This window comes from Canis lupus, chromosome X, assembly GCF_003254725.2.
Source record: "Canis lupus dingo isolate Sandy chromosome X, ASM325472v2, whole genome shotgun sequence".
NCBI classification, from domain to species: domain Eukaryota; kingdom Metazoa; phylum Chordata; class Mammalia; order Carnivora; family Canidae; genus Canis; species Canis lupus.
Genome location: NC_064281.1, coordinates 41,176,747 through 41,191,156, shown reverse-complemented (window position 1 = coordinate 41,191,156; position 14,410 = coordinate 41,176,747). Strand labels below are relative to the sequence as shown.

At 51.5% G+C, this 14,410-nt stretch overlaps 2 protein-coding genes across 3 annotated transcripts in view; one reads left to right on the top strand and one right to left on the bottom strand.

Annotated features, from left to right (window-relative positions):
* SYN1 (synapsin I) overlaps nucleotides 1–1,647 on the top strand; it is a 49,554-nt gene extending 47,907 nt beyond the window's left edge. The window contains exon 13 of one of the 2 annotated variants that reach the window (XM_025468896.3): nucleotides 570–1,647. In XM_025468896.3, coding sequence (XP_025324681.1) covers nucleotides 570–597 — 28 coding nt within the window. In that variant the 3' untranslated portion in view covers nucleotides 598–1,647. Of the gene's footprint in view, nucleotides 1–531 lie in introns of both variants that reach the window. The other variant, XM_025468895.3, reaches the window with a different exon arrangement.
* Nucleotides 1,636–13,121, bottom strand: ARAF (A-Raf proto-oncogene, serine/threonine kinase). Its single transcript, XM_025468930.3, has 16 exons — nucleotides 12,917–13,121; nucleotides 11,423–11,577; nucleotides 11,146–11,249; nucleotides 10,272–10,374; nucleotides 10,025–10,179; nucleotides 9,811–9,909; nucleotides 6,940–7,081; nucleotides 6,810–6,837; nucleotides 6,580–6,725; nucleotides 6,283–6,485; nucleotides 4,382–4,558; nucleotides 4,248–4,294; nucleotides 3,885–4,003; nucleotides 3,519–3,650; nucleotides 2,419–2,553; nucleotides 1,636–2,209 (listed from the first exon to the last, which is right to left on the bottom strand). The coding sequence occupies exons 2-16, from the start codon at nucleotides 11,516–11,518 to the stop codon at nucleotides 2,075–2,077; spliced, it is 1,821 nt and encodes a 606-aa protein (XP_025324715.1). The 5' UTR covers nucleotides 11,519–11,577; nucleotides 12,917–13,121; the 3' UTR covers nucleotides 1,636–2,074.
* Between the last annotated feature and the right edge of the window lie 1,289 nt (nucleotides 13,122–14,410).

The window sequence follows — 14,410 nt, the reverse complement described above, 5'->3', positions numbered from 1 at the left end:
GCCACCCCAGTCTCCTCCCAAACCATTACACCGTCCCCTCTACCTCTTCTGGTCCACTCCAGGCCTCCCCCTACCTTAGCTCAAAAGTCCTCCCTGCCATATCCAACTGCTTCCTCTTGGACTTGCCCCCCACCGCACGCCATCTTGTCTTGGGCCCTGTCCTAGGTACAGACCCTACCATGCTCCCTCTGGGACTCCTCACCCACACTGGAAAGCTCCCTGCCCATCTTCACCTGCACATCCGACTCCTCCTAATCTAGCCTAGAATGTGAAGAGAGAGGTTCTGCCTAGGACTCTTCCCACTAAGGCCAGGCTTCATCCAAGTCCTCCCAGCCTGGCCCAGGGCTCCCCCACTCCACCTGAGAATCCATTAGGGTCCACGCCTGTGATGGTGGGTGGGAGGGTCACAGGCACAGCCCCAGGACTAGTGGGGCAGGGCTGGGCCGGGCCTGGGGTAACATTGTGTTTCTCTCCCCTTCCTCCCTTCCTCCCCTCCCCTTCCTCCCATGCCTCCACCTTGTCTCTCTCTAGCAAATCCCAGTCTCTGACCAATGCCTTCAACCTTCCAGAGCCAGCCCCGCCCAGGCCCAGCCTTAGCCAGGACGAGGTGAAAGCTGAGACCATCCGCAGCCTGAGGAAGTCTTTCGCCAGCCTCTTCTCCGACTGACACCCCACCCTGAGAACCCTTAATTCCTCCTGGGCAACCCCTCTCTGGGCCCTGAATCCATTTCTCACTTTTTGAGTCTCCAAATCCCTTGAGAAGCCCTCTCCTGGTCCACCAAGATCCCTCTTCTCATTCCGCAGAATGCCCAAGTCCCTGGGGAGACCTCACTCCTGGTCCTAAATCCAATTCTCACTTTTGGAATTCCTGAGTCCTTTTAAAAGCCCACTCCTGGCGACCTCAAAACTTTTCAGTTTTAGAACCTCCAAATCCCTAAAGACCTCTCTCTATTCCTGGCTCCCCTCCACTTCGAGAATGCACTTTCCTCCCCAGAAGCTCCCAAACACCAGGGAACGTGTTCTGGCCCTAACACTGCTGAGTTCCCCTCCTAGAGCCCTGAAATTCTTGGAAAACCATACTCCTGGTCCCAGATCTCTCAAGTTCGTCTTGTTCCCCATCAGAATTTCCGAAATCCTTAAGAAACCCCGGCCTTGGCACCCCTTTCCATGGATCTCTCATCTCTAGAGATCCACCTCTTCAGATGCCACTATCCAGCCCAAGGATTTCTCCTAACCGGCCCCAATCCCATTCAACACATTGGGAGGCCCTCCTAGGGCTAGGACTCTTCTGTTCCCCAGGGACCCACACTCCCACTTTCCTGCCTCTGACAGCTATCTTTAAATATGCAAACTCCACCCATCCTCCCAGACTCCTTTGCACATGGAGGGCCAGGGGTCCTCCACTTCCCCACCTTTGCCGTGATGTCTGTGTCTGTGACTGACGTGGCCTCCTCTCGTGCCGTGCTTGGCATATGTGGTCTTCGTTCATCGTGCCGCCTGTGGTGATGCGTGCAGTGGCGCTGTTTGTGTGGTCCGCATTCCCCCCCACCCACCACTCCTTGCCTGGACTCACTCCCACCCTTCAGCGGCTCTGAACCCCATGAGAAGAGTCGGGAAGCAAAATAAACAAGCAAAGGCCCAGCAGAATTCTGTACTTCTTGGTGAAGAGGGGAGTCCTTGAATGGTAGGGAAGACACAGAGGGGACCCCCCAAATCCACACGGGGTGCTGGGGACCCCAAAATCCAGTGGAAGGCACATCAGGCACAAATTCCAGAGAGGTTCTGAGTGGAATCCCTGCCACAAAGCCCAGCTTGGAGATAGAGGAGCTCCCAGATTTAGAAGTTATCCCCAAAGCCAAGAGGAAACCAAATTATGGAGGAAGCAGGGGTCTCGGTCTTTGGGGGCCCCCTGCTTCCAGAGGAACTGGAAAAGCACATGGGGATACCTCCATCTCCCAGGATGGGTATGGGGGATCCTGAGGCAGTATCAGGGCAGAGACAGAACACTGATTGGTGGGCAGGGCTCCTTGGCATGGCAGGCTGAGACTGGTTCCCTGGTGACTGGGGGCAGGGCCTAAGGCACAAGGCGGGCTGCGCTGAGTAGGCAGGCGGGCAACTCATCAGCCTGGGTGCGGTGCAAGGAGGGTTCGGAGGCACTCCGCTCAATCTTGGGGAGTGACCGCTGCAGCAGCTCAATCGTGGCCAGGATCTAGGGGCAGGGGTAGGTTAGGAGGGGTGTCCAGAGCCACACGGGCACCCCAACACCCACATACCCCAGCCTAACGGGGAAGTGTGCCTGCACATACACATCGTAGACTGCTGAGCCTTGAACATATAGAATTCCCACTGACACCTGGGAGTCTTCCTCCTCCTCAGACTCACCCTCCCCGGTGTGCCCAGCCCGCCAACCTGGCTCACCTGGGGGAAGAGGGGACGTTCCTCCCGCTGGAACTTGAGGCAGTCAGACAGCAGGCGCCGCATGGCCTTGGGGCAGTTGCTGGAGATTTTGCTGAGGTCCGGGGACAGATAACCACGGCCCACCATAAAGATAATCTGGAGGGGCAGGAATGGGGTGATCTGGGGGCCTGGGCTGGGAGGCTGAGGGAATTCTGGGTCTCAAGGGGCTTTGGAGGCTCCTTCTTGGGGAAACTAGGGTACTCTGGGTATTGGGGTTTGGAAGATCATGGGGAACTTGTGGATCCAAGGACTCTGGGTTTCTGAGGACAAGGATGCTCTACTTGCAGAACAGAGGGATTTAAGTTTGGGAGCAGTAAAGAATTATAGGTATCCCTACCCTCACAGGTTTCAAGGGGACTTATCAGCCTAGAAAGTACCAAAGTCAGGGGAAATATGAAATTCTGGGTCCAGAAAGAGCTCAAGGAGTCTAAACCTCCAGAGCCTGTATTTCTGTAGTGGTTGGGGGCCTAGAGAACTATGGGTTCCATGTGGTCTGCAGGACTGTGAGTGCTCGGTGCTTGGAGCCTAGTGTCCCAGGTTTCTGAGGGCCTGCGAGAGTCCATGCCTTAAACCTGGAGAACTCTGAGAGTCTGGGACCTAGAGTATCATGGGTTCCTGGGCCCCCAAAGCCTGCCAGATGCCCAAGGCCTGAATAACTGTTGGTATCTGTGAGTATTCCAGAAGCACAAATGACTTGTGTTACTGGGAGAAATGGGATTCTGGCCTTTGGGACTTGGGGGATTTTGAGTACCCAGGCCAGAGGACTGTAGGTACCTACAGGTTCCAGGGTACTTCTGGGTGTTTGGGGGCCACGGTGGATTCCAGGTATAGAGGATTCAGGAGATTCTGGACTTCAAGGACCCAGAAGATTGGAGATGTGTAGGGAAGGAGGGGATTCTAGGTAGGGAAGACCAGAGGATTCTGGGAGTCCTCAGCCCTGAAGACTTTGGGTTTCTGGGGGAAGTGTGGCATTCTTGGTCTTTACAAAGGAGGAAATCTGGGGTTTGGAGGCTGAAGGGATTCCTTTGCCTAGGAGATTGCGGGTAAGGTGGGGGGCTCACCTGGTCACGGCTGCCAATGTGGCTGTAAGGCAGTGAGCCGGTCATGAGCTCATAGAGCACAACCCCATAGGCGTAGACATCCGATTGGAAGCTGTAGGGGTTCGGGTCCTGCATACGGATCACCTCAGCTGCCTTCAATAGGGCACACCAGACCAGGCAAGAGGACCATGGAGGTCAGCCAATGGCTGGCCCTAGTCCCAGATCCCACCAGCCACACTGGGTACAACTCAGAGCATCCACATGAGATAAAACATGAGCAGTCTAGACACCCACATCTGGCATGAGCTACCCCATCCCCGCTTGGCTCCCCACATCCCAGCCCAGCAACTCACACTATCTATATGGCCCCAGGCCAGCCCAACTCACCATCCACAGTACAGAGCCTGAGGGCTGCTCCAAGGGCTGGGCCCCACTCCACCGCGTCTTCACTGTGGCCAGGCCAAAATCACCAATCTTCACTGTGAGCCCCTCATGTAGGAAGATGTCCACCAGGGTCAAGGGCCACTACAGGAGCTCCAATAACCCCATCTCCCATCCTGACTGAGAGGTTCCCATTGATGCCCCCATACCAGTCGTGCCTCGGACCCTGACCAGAAGCCCCCCAGTATCACACAAACTAGCTACAATCTTGACTTGGGTAGGGACTCACTTGACACATGCCCCTCTCCATGCATCCCCAGAAGGCCCTCACCCCCCCCCCCAGACCCTTAGACAGTGACAGGCAGATACTGTTAGACTTGAGATCTCGGTGGATGATGTTCTTGGCATGGAGGTAGCTGTGGGGGTGAAAGCAGAGGGTAAATTGGCTGGGGGTTACCTCCTTTCCCCACCCCCTCCCTTTGTTCCTAGGCTGGGAGGCTCACTCCATGCCCTGGGCAGTCTGTCGGGCCACATCAATGAGCTGGACCATGTCGAAGCGTGTGTCGGCCACATGCAGGTGGTGGTAGAGGCTGGAGCCCTCACACCACTGTGTGATGATGGCAAATCCTGGCCGGGTCATGAAACCCATGAACAGCAAGATGTTGACATGACGGGTCTTCCTGTAGGCATGGAGGGTGGTACCAGGGCAGGAAAGAAAAGGAACAACCGTCACTTTCTGAGCATTAGGAATGGTACTGTTCACTGCTACCTTCTGTCATCATTTCCACCTTGTCTTTTAGGAGGCTCAGGGCCAGACTATGGCCCTGAGACATAGTTCAATGCATCTGTGAAATATGTTTGATGGGCTGTGATTCCGTCCCGGGGCTCCTGTCCCGAGCTTCTTCATCCAAGTCTCCCAACAAAAGCAGGAGGGAAAGACTACTGCCCCCCACCCCTCTACCGACCAGTGGCTCTCTCCATCATCGACCCCTGCCAACCTCTGACCTTGACCATGACCTGGGCCTGTGACCATTTTACAGACAAGAAAGTGGAATGCCAACCTTCCTCACTGATACAGAATACCAACAGACGCCAGTAAAAACACCAGTGACATGTGACTGTATCCTGTTAATCACCACAAGAGCCTTGTGGAGTTAGGACTCAGATCTGATCCTGTGTTCCAATCCAGGCTTCCCCAGGTACTCACTGTGCAACCTCAGAGAGGTCACTTAACCTCTCTGGGCCTCATGTTCCTCAACTTCAAAACCGTGATAATGATATTAGCTACCTTATGGGGATGTTGGGAAGAACAGTTAGTAAGTAATCTGTAAGGTGCTTAGAACAGTACCTAACACAGGTAAGCACCCTGAAAATGTCACTGTCCTTGTTATTGCTGCTGGATACCTGAGTCTAGGTGAACAGAAATGCTGTCACGGATGAACAGATGACCTCTGGTTTAGAAGAGAACCCTCCCTCCTTGGAGAAGTAGTAACTGCAGTTATAATGATAACGCAAATGCAAACAACACTAACAATGCTCTGCAATTTTGCTCATGTCAGAGTGGATAACAGAGGACATGCGCGTTCTTCATGGTGGTCAGATTACAACTAAAATATTAATACATAATACAATACAAACTAAGAGCGTGCTCAAATAATTTCACAGAGAGGAACAGAATAAAAGTGTTCTTACTGCGGCATCCATAATGAGGATAGATATTAAAATAGCACAAGAAATTACGGTAACATCAACTCTGTAATGTAACTGTGACCATTTGTCAGAGGGAAAGTCCATGTCAGCAACTCCAGGAGTGGCAGTAACTAGAGTGGCAGAAAAGGCACACCAGGGTTTCTCAGTGCAAATTAACTAATATATACTAATGATATATTAAATAGAGCAACTACAATCATTAATCACACAATGACTACATTAAGTTAAGTAACACTGCTCTTTAAATTATGGCACTGCTGTAACTAATAACAGGAATCCAACACGATAAACCTAATACTAACGATGCAATATGAGCAGAGGAAAAGGCAGGACACGAGCCTTCCTGGCAATGAGGTTTACATCATGCAATTAATATTAAATGCACACAGTAAGGCTGTTGTCCTTGGGCCATACCCGTTTCGCAGCAGGCAAATGAGAAAACCCACGTTTTGGAGGCGGAGACATTAACTGATACTAATATCAACCCAAACACAAACAATATCATCAGAGGGCCTCACCACATACCTATTTCCCAGAGAGGAAAGGAATATCCCTGATTGAGAAACGGCTTACAGTGATGGTTCTAACACAACATAGGCGCGGGTGACGTGCGGGAAGTGCCCAGAGCATCGCCTTGCCTGGCCCCCATCCCCCACTCACCCCCACCCACGCATGCGCACCCAAGCCATCTCACCTGAGCACCTGCATCTCATTCTTGAAGGCCTGGGCCTGCTCAGCTGTGGGCTGGGCCACCTTGAGCACCTTCACAGCCACATCGCCATGCCACCGCCCGCGAAACACAGTGCCAAACGAGCCCGTCCCAATCCTCTTCAGCAGCTGCACCTCACTGGGTGGCACCTCCCAGTAATAGCCGGAGTCCCGGTACCCCAGATTCTTCTGTGGGCCACATGGGCAGCATCTCAGGAGCCTGCCCACTTCCCTCATCACTCAGCCTGGGGCACCCCCCACCCAATGCTCCCCCGGAGCTTACCACTTTCTTCTTGTCATCAGCCACGGACTTCCGCTCCCGCTGCTCTGACGGGGACTTGGAATGTGGGGACTTCCTCCCCGAGGACACGCTGGCCGGGCTGGGGCTCCCCCGAGGGGCTCCGTCACCACCACCTCTACTACCAGCAGCTGCAATGGTGGAGGGGATGTGAGTGGAGGCAAGCGGGGCGGGGTGAGGGGGCATGGGGCATGGCCGGGGGGCGGTGGGCTCACCATCGGTGCTAAAACTCTGGGCAGTGAGCTGGAAGAAGAGGGACAGGAGTCAGAGAGAGGACACGGGAGCCAAGAGGCATGGTCTCCCCTCTGCCCGGTGCCTTCTCTGACCGACCCCCTCCACACCAACCTGGATGAGGCTGGAGTCCATGGGGGCTGTGGTGCTGACCATATGGACGTTGGGAGTGGATGTGGAGCGGATGCGCTGGAGTGGGGTGTTGGCAGGGGCAGGGAAGGGAAAGTGCTCAGGGTCGCGGTGCTGGGTGCAGGAGCTGGCAGAGGAAAGGCTGTGAGATCACTGTCAAACGAACAAGAGAACAAGTAAAGCCGCCCCCCACCCCAGTAAATGTACATGTAGCTCACAGTAACTATCTACTGTCATTGCTGTTATTCATCTCCTCAAGAAACACTTACTGAGTGCCTGCCCTGTGGCAGAGACCACCCAAGGTCGTGGAAATAAAACTGTGGGCAAAATGAATAAAAGTTCCTGCCCTTGTGGGGCTGATGTTCCAGTTAAGAAGAGAGCGCCATAAAAAAACAAACATTTAACATGTCTCTTGGTGACAGGTGTGATAAAGAAACAGAGCAACATGGAGACAAAAAGTGTCCTGGGCAAGGTGTAGAAAGGCTTCTCTGAGGGGACATTGGGGTGAAGACCCAAAGGAGGTCTTCACTGAGCCTGGGTGGCTCAGTTGGTTAAGTGTCTGCCTTCAGCTCAGATCATGGCCCCAGGATCCTGGGATTGAGTCCCACTTGGGCTCACTGCTCTGCAGGGGGTCTGCTTCTCCCTCTGCCCCTCCCTCCCTCGTGCTCAACTCTCTCACATGCGTGCTCTAATAAATAAAATCTTTAATAATCAATTAATTTTTAAAAAGACCTAAAGGAAGAACAGCAAGCTATATAGCGGCGGGGGGAGGGGGAATATATACCTACATATGCTATTCAAATATATTGTTATATAACATACAACACGTTATCTGTATTAAAACACCAATGGCGGGATCCCTGGGTGGCGCAGCGGTTTAGCGCCTGCCTTTGGCCCAGGGCGCGATCCTGGAGACCCAGGATCAAATCCCACGTCAGGCTCCCGGTGCATGGAGCCTGCTTCTCCCTCTGCCTGTGTCTCCACCTCTCTCTCTCTCTCACTGTGTGCCTATCATAAATAATAAATAAAAATTAAAAAAAATAAAAATAAAAATAAAAAAAAATAAAACACCAATGGCTCCAAATATGCATATTATAACATTACACACTTAATCCTTGAACGATGCAGGGATTAGGGGCACCACCAATCCCCTGCCCAGCTGAACAGCCGCATGTAACTTCTGACTCCCCAAAAACTTAGCTACTAAGAGCCTACTGTTGATCAGAAGCCTTACTGATAACATAAACAGTCAATGAACTCATATTTTATATGTTCTATGTATTATATACTGTATCCTTACAATAAAGTTAGAGAAAATAAATATTTTTAATAAAATCATAAGAGAAAATACATTTTGGGCGGCTCAGTCAGTCAAGTGTCTGCCTTCAGCTCAGGTCATGATCCTGCGGTCCTGAGATGAGCCTTGCATCTGACTCCCTGCTTAGCAGAGTCTGCTTCTCCTGCCCCTCCCCCTCCTTGTGCACGCTCGTGCGCGCGCGCTCTCTCTAATAAATAAAAATCTTTTAAAAAGAAGAAAATATAGTACTGCATGTAAAAAATCCATATGAGAGTGGACCCACGCAGTTCAAGCCCATGTTGTTCAAGGGTCAACTATATATGTTATACATAGATGCACATGTTAATATATAAATATACATGCTACATATATTTATTGTAATGTCACAAATGTATTTTTAAATGCCCCTTTCACTATCTTGAAATTAAATTCATAAATAATTAATCCACATATACCCATAATTAAAAGTGACAATGCCCTAACTTTACTATTTTATATTACATAAAAATGTGTTTTACATTATATAAAAGTAGTGTAAATAGAACACAATGTATTAACATTGTGTATTTTTTTTAAACTGTCACAGGGGCAGGATTTTTTTAAGATTTTATTTATTCATGAGACACAGAGAGAGAGAGAGAGAGGCAGAGAGAGAAGCAGGCCCATGCGGGGAGCCCGATGTGGGACTTAACCTCGGGGCTCCAGGATCACGCCCTGGGCCAAAGGCAGGCGCTCAACCACTGAGCCACCTGGGCGTCTCTTAACATTGTATATTATGTAAATACAGACATTCTATGATAGACAAATAAAATGCATATTTTATAATGCATTTATACTATTTTAGGACAATAATATACTTTAACATAGAAATACTACAGTATTATAATACTTAAAGGAAACAAAAGGGAATTTATGATAATATGTATTTCAAAATGGAAAGGCTTAAGCATGGTTGTGCTGTAAGAATTAATGAAATAGTTAGATACACACATATATATACATGTGTTTGTAATTAATAAAGACTTCTTATTTTTTTCATAAATCAGTTATTTAGTTTTTATTTTATTTTTTTTAAAGATTTTATTTACTTACTCATGAGAGACACACAGAGAGAGAAAGAGATTGAGAGAGAGATTGAGAGAGGCAGAGACACAGGCAGAGGGAGCAGGCTCCATGCAGGGAGCCCAACGTGGGACTCATCCCAGGACTCCAGGATCACACCCTGAGCTGAAGGCGGTGCTAAACCGCTGAGCCACCCAGGCTTCCCAAGACTTCTTATTCTGTACCAGATCTTGTTCTCAGCACTGGATATGCCTTAACACATTTAAATTCTCATCAAAATCCTTTATGGTAAAAAGTATTATTATTCCCTCTTTGTAGATGAAAACACTAAGGCCCAGAGAGATTAGGTGACTTGCTGAAGGTCCCACAGCTCCACACCTGTAGGTGCTCAATAAACGTTTGTCAAATAAACAAATGAATGAAGTATGGCTTGTGGTCTACAAGGGCCTCCAGATTTTTTTCTCCTGACAACAGGCCTTCAGCTAAGGCATCCCTACCTGGGACCCTGAGGGGTTAGCGGCTCATTCAAGGGGCGGTTTGAGGGAGCTTCGTGCTGTCTGGAGCCTCCGGACAAATCCTGGACACTGTGGTAAAACCTTGAGGGCATTAAGGGTACACAGTAAGAGGACAAGGGTCAGCCTTGTAAGGGTCAGTAAGAACCTTGTAGCTTCTGTCCTCCCCATTCCCCCGCCCACCCCAGGCCAGGCTCACTGTCGGCAGTTGGTACTCATGTCAACACAGACTGTGGGGACCTTGGAGGAACAATGCTGGTGGAACTTGTAGCCACAGGTTTGGCAGCGGAAGCCATGGAACAGAAACTTAAGGCAGAAGTCGCAGAATGCCAGGCTGAAGAACGTCTTCCGTACCTGCTGCCACAGAGCAGGGAAGATTGAGGCCTGGTCAAGGACAAACCCGCCCCAGGCTCACAGTCTGCCCCGACTATCCACCCCACACTCACAAAATTGTGCATGGTCAGTGGGACGTCTTCGAGGACCTCTACAATGAGCTCCTCTCCATCCAGGGGGGCAATGGCTGTGTCCCAGGCAGTGACTGTCTTTCGCCTGTAGGGGGCATGGAAAGGAGTTGGTGAGAGGGTGGACAGGGATGATGGGAGGCACGGAACCCCCAAAAGTCCCTCCACACCTATCATCCATGGAGTAATATCTGACATGTTTAATTTTCAGCATGGCAACTCTAGGAACTCATTACTATCCTTGCTCCCATTTTACGGATGAGGAATCTGGGACTCAGAGGGATACACTGACTTGCCCAAGGCCACACAGGATTGGGAGTACCTGGCCAGCCTGAAGAGTCCACGCTCATAACCATGAGGTGAGGAGCAAATGAGACAGTGAATATATAATGAAATCTCAGAAGTGCTAAGCAAGCCCCTAAAAAAGTGGCTGATGTGGCACAGAGATGATGAATAAAGAAGCAACGTGTGAGGTGATCAGAACAATTAAGGAAGCCCAGGACAGAGGAATAAATGGAAGGCCAGCGTAGCGCAGCTCGGCAGACCGAGAATGAGGAAACAGGGCGCAGAGAGTTGGCAAATGGATGACATCATGAAAGAACACAGACAAACTCTGGTACGAGATGTGGGAACAGGGTAAGGACCTGAGGGCCAAGGAGAGATAAGCTGCTGACCTCGAAGGCCAATGAGCTACTGAAGTTATGGAACAAAAGCTACATGCACCCATGGAGTCACTGAACTCAAGGGAAAACTAATGGAAACCGCACCACAGAGGGAAGGAGTCAGATGCCTCTGCGGAGAGGACGGGAGGCTGAGCACCCAGGGGAGGGCAGTGAAGTGGGGGAGGGAGCACACTTACCCCTCAATGAGCCGGTAGACCACACAGCAATCCTGATTGAGACCCCGTACCTTGAGGGCCTTGTCAAGAGAGTCGTAGACACTCATGCCATCCCGGACAGTCACCTGTGTGTGCACGCACGTGTGAGGATGGCTGGGTCAGTGCCCAACACGGGCCCCAGCCGACTTTCCCAAGCCTCTGTAAAAAGCCTCCTCCCACCCCTAGTCCCCATTCAGATCCAAGACTTACAACTGGGTTCATGCCCATCCCCTGCCCGTTTTGCCCCAGTCAGACTCACCACGGTGCGTTGCTTGTTGGGCAGGTATACTTTGACAGTGCCCACTGCCCGGGACGGCTCGGCCCCGTTGGCAGGGGGGCCCCGTGGTGGCTCCATGGAGCCTAGGACTTTGTCAAGACGGGCCGAGGCGGGGCTGAGCAGGTGCCATGGGGCTCCTAGAACACAGGAGGAATTCAGAGAGCCAGTAAAAATGGTCTGGAAGCAAAGTGGCAGGGACAAAAACAACCCCCTCAATCTCCAGGCTCCACATCACCCCGTTGCCTCATCTACACACAACAGCCAAGGGATCTTGCAGACACCTTGAACTCATCCAGCTCCCCTCTGCTCAGCCTCTCCTGTTGTTTGTCTCACTCTCAAGGGCCAAGGTCTATGATTCACTGCAGAGGGTAGGGGTGGAGGAGGGGGTAGTAAGGACACAAGGAGAGGCAGCACACGCTGTCCTGGAAGGTCCAGGAGTACCGAGTCTCTGCTGGGGGCTAACAAGGAAGTCAAACCACACTGCAATGGGGTGTGTCCGGTACATAAAGGGCATGAACAGGCTGTCCTGGCTTTTGAATGGAGTAAAGTGGTTACCAGATACCGTGGTGAGGGAGGAGTCACAGATGGGAGGATGGGAAAGAAATGGAAGATCAGCAGATAATGCCCTTGGCTGGTGGGGGGGAATGGGAATTAGGACCAAGCAGTGCTCTTAAGGACCCTGCAGGAATCCCTAAGCCCTGGCCTGGCCTGTAACGATAGTAGGCTCTCAAACACTGTTAGGTGGCTAAGGACAGTCACCAGACTGTGATGGGGACTCCATAGGGCTTAGCAGGAACTGTGCTGAAGGCACTGTAAGGGGGAGAAAAGTGGGTAGCAGGAGATCACTAGACATTGTCTTGGGGGGACGGAGGGTAATGCTGCATTACCAAACACTGTCGAGGTGAGATCAACAGGTTTTAAAGCGGGGGTGGAGGGGTCCAAGATCCCCCTAATTAATGAAAAGGGTCACAGACATGTTACTGGTGATAATCGAAGGAGGCTGGGGAGGAATAAAGAGCAGTCATGGGGGAATCCTCAAACATTCTCCTAGCGGATCAGACACTGATCCAGAAGGAGAGCGATTGATTGAACCACGTCTCCACGCACTCCCCATTGCCCACAAGGAAGGGTCATCAAGAGACCTCAAGGAGGTGTAGGTTGAGTCCGGGCCCCGCACCACAGCCCAGGTCCCATTCAGCCCGGCCCCGCCTACCGAAGGCCTGCCAACTCTGCGCAGCCGCACTGCCACACGCGACGGGCGAAACCATGCCCCGCAGCCTTGCACCCCTATTCCTGTCTACCCCCCCACCCCCGCTGTCGACGATGGGTCGCCCCGGGTCAAACCATTTCTGCGGTTCCGGGCGGGGGGCGCCGGGGCCCAAGCGAAGCCATCCTGGAGCTAAGCTTTCGGTCCCGGCTCCCAGCCCGCGCCCGACGGTCGCTCCAGAAACCTAACCCCGCGGGGCCCGCCCTCACCTGTCACGCCGCTACGGCCACCGCCGCCTCCATCTTGGGCCTGTCTTCTTGTTTCCTCGCAGAGTCCGCCTCCGCCGCCCCTCGGACTTTCACCATTGGCTCCGCCGGATTCAGCCCTCCATCCTTATTGGTTAGGGTCACGCCTGTCAAAGGAGGACCGGTGGAATGTGGGTCGTGTTCCGGATCAGGAGGGGCTGCGCGAAACGTCAGGCTCTGAGGCAGATTCGCATGTCCGGACTCGCGCAGGCGCAGTCGGGTGGAAACCTGCGCGCTGTGGACTTTAACCCCCGTCGTGCCGTGGTGGAAGAAAGCGCATTTTTTTTTTCAGTCACTGGGAGCTGACTCTCGGGGTTCCTGAATCTGGACGGGGAATCCTTAAGTGCCCTTTTCTGGCCAGTGACCCGAAGGCCTAGGTACCCATTAGGGATTTTCCCGTGTCTCGGTTTTACCGTATTTGAAATGAGTTGGAATCAGACCACACAACTGCAACGTTTTCCAGTTCTAAGAAACCTGTAGTCCTAGCTTTTGATACCAGCTGGTCTCTGGTGGGGCTGGGGCTGGAGTGTCCGTCTGGCTCCAGGAGTGTCCGGCCTGCTGTTCTGGGCAGCTTACTGTAGGAATGGGGCTGGTAAGGATTTTGAGCGATTAGTCCTAGATGACCAGGTGAACAGGCGAGGGAAGGGTGGCCCTGGAAGGGGGCACAGAGCAGGGAAACGTGTGAAGGTCCTGTAGCGTAAAAACAAATTTTTCAGAAGTTGAATTTCCCCCATGTCAAAAGTGAACGAGGCTTTCCACCCTCCCTTTTCTTAGGGCATTTTCCTTTAGAAAACTTGTAAAATGTATTCTCTGTCCCTTCCAGATGGACGTAAATCTTGTAAAAAGCTAAATAGGCTTCCTGCCAGTTTTACTACCCTGGAATGTTGTTCTTAAGGGCCTTGGAGTCATCTCTTTGAAATGTAAACATAAACGAGTCTAGCTCCCTTATCTCCTTGTCTCCGCAGGAATTTGACCTAGGCTCCGGGCTCCAATTTGTTAACCTGCTTGTCAAAGAGATCAGTGTTTTATTTTTCCTTTGGGTAAAGGCAGGTGGCTACCCCCAATCTCCAGGTTAATTTGAGATGAACTACATTTGGCAAATGGTGCTGCCAGGTTCTCTCACTTGAAGACGAGTTATTGTTCTTGAGAACATGTATGTAACAGGTCATATCTGCCTGGCTATATAAAAAGGTGAGGTTTCCTTCTGTCTTTGAAAGTTTTTCACCGCATTGCTTGAGTTGCACATTGCAGGTTTTTTTTTTAAGATTTATTTATTCATGAGAGACAGAGAGAGAGAGACAGAGACATAGGCAGAGGGAGAAGCAGGCTCCCCGCAGGGAGCTTGATGTGGGACTCGATCCCAGATCCCGGGATCACTACCTGAGCCAAAGGCAGATGCTCAACCGCTGAGCCACCCAGGCATCCCATGCAGCTTGGTTTAATGTTTATTCAATAATA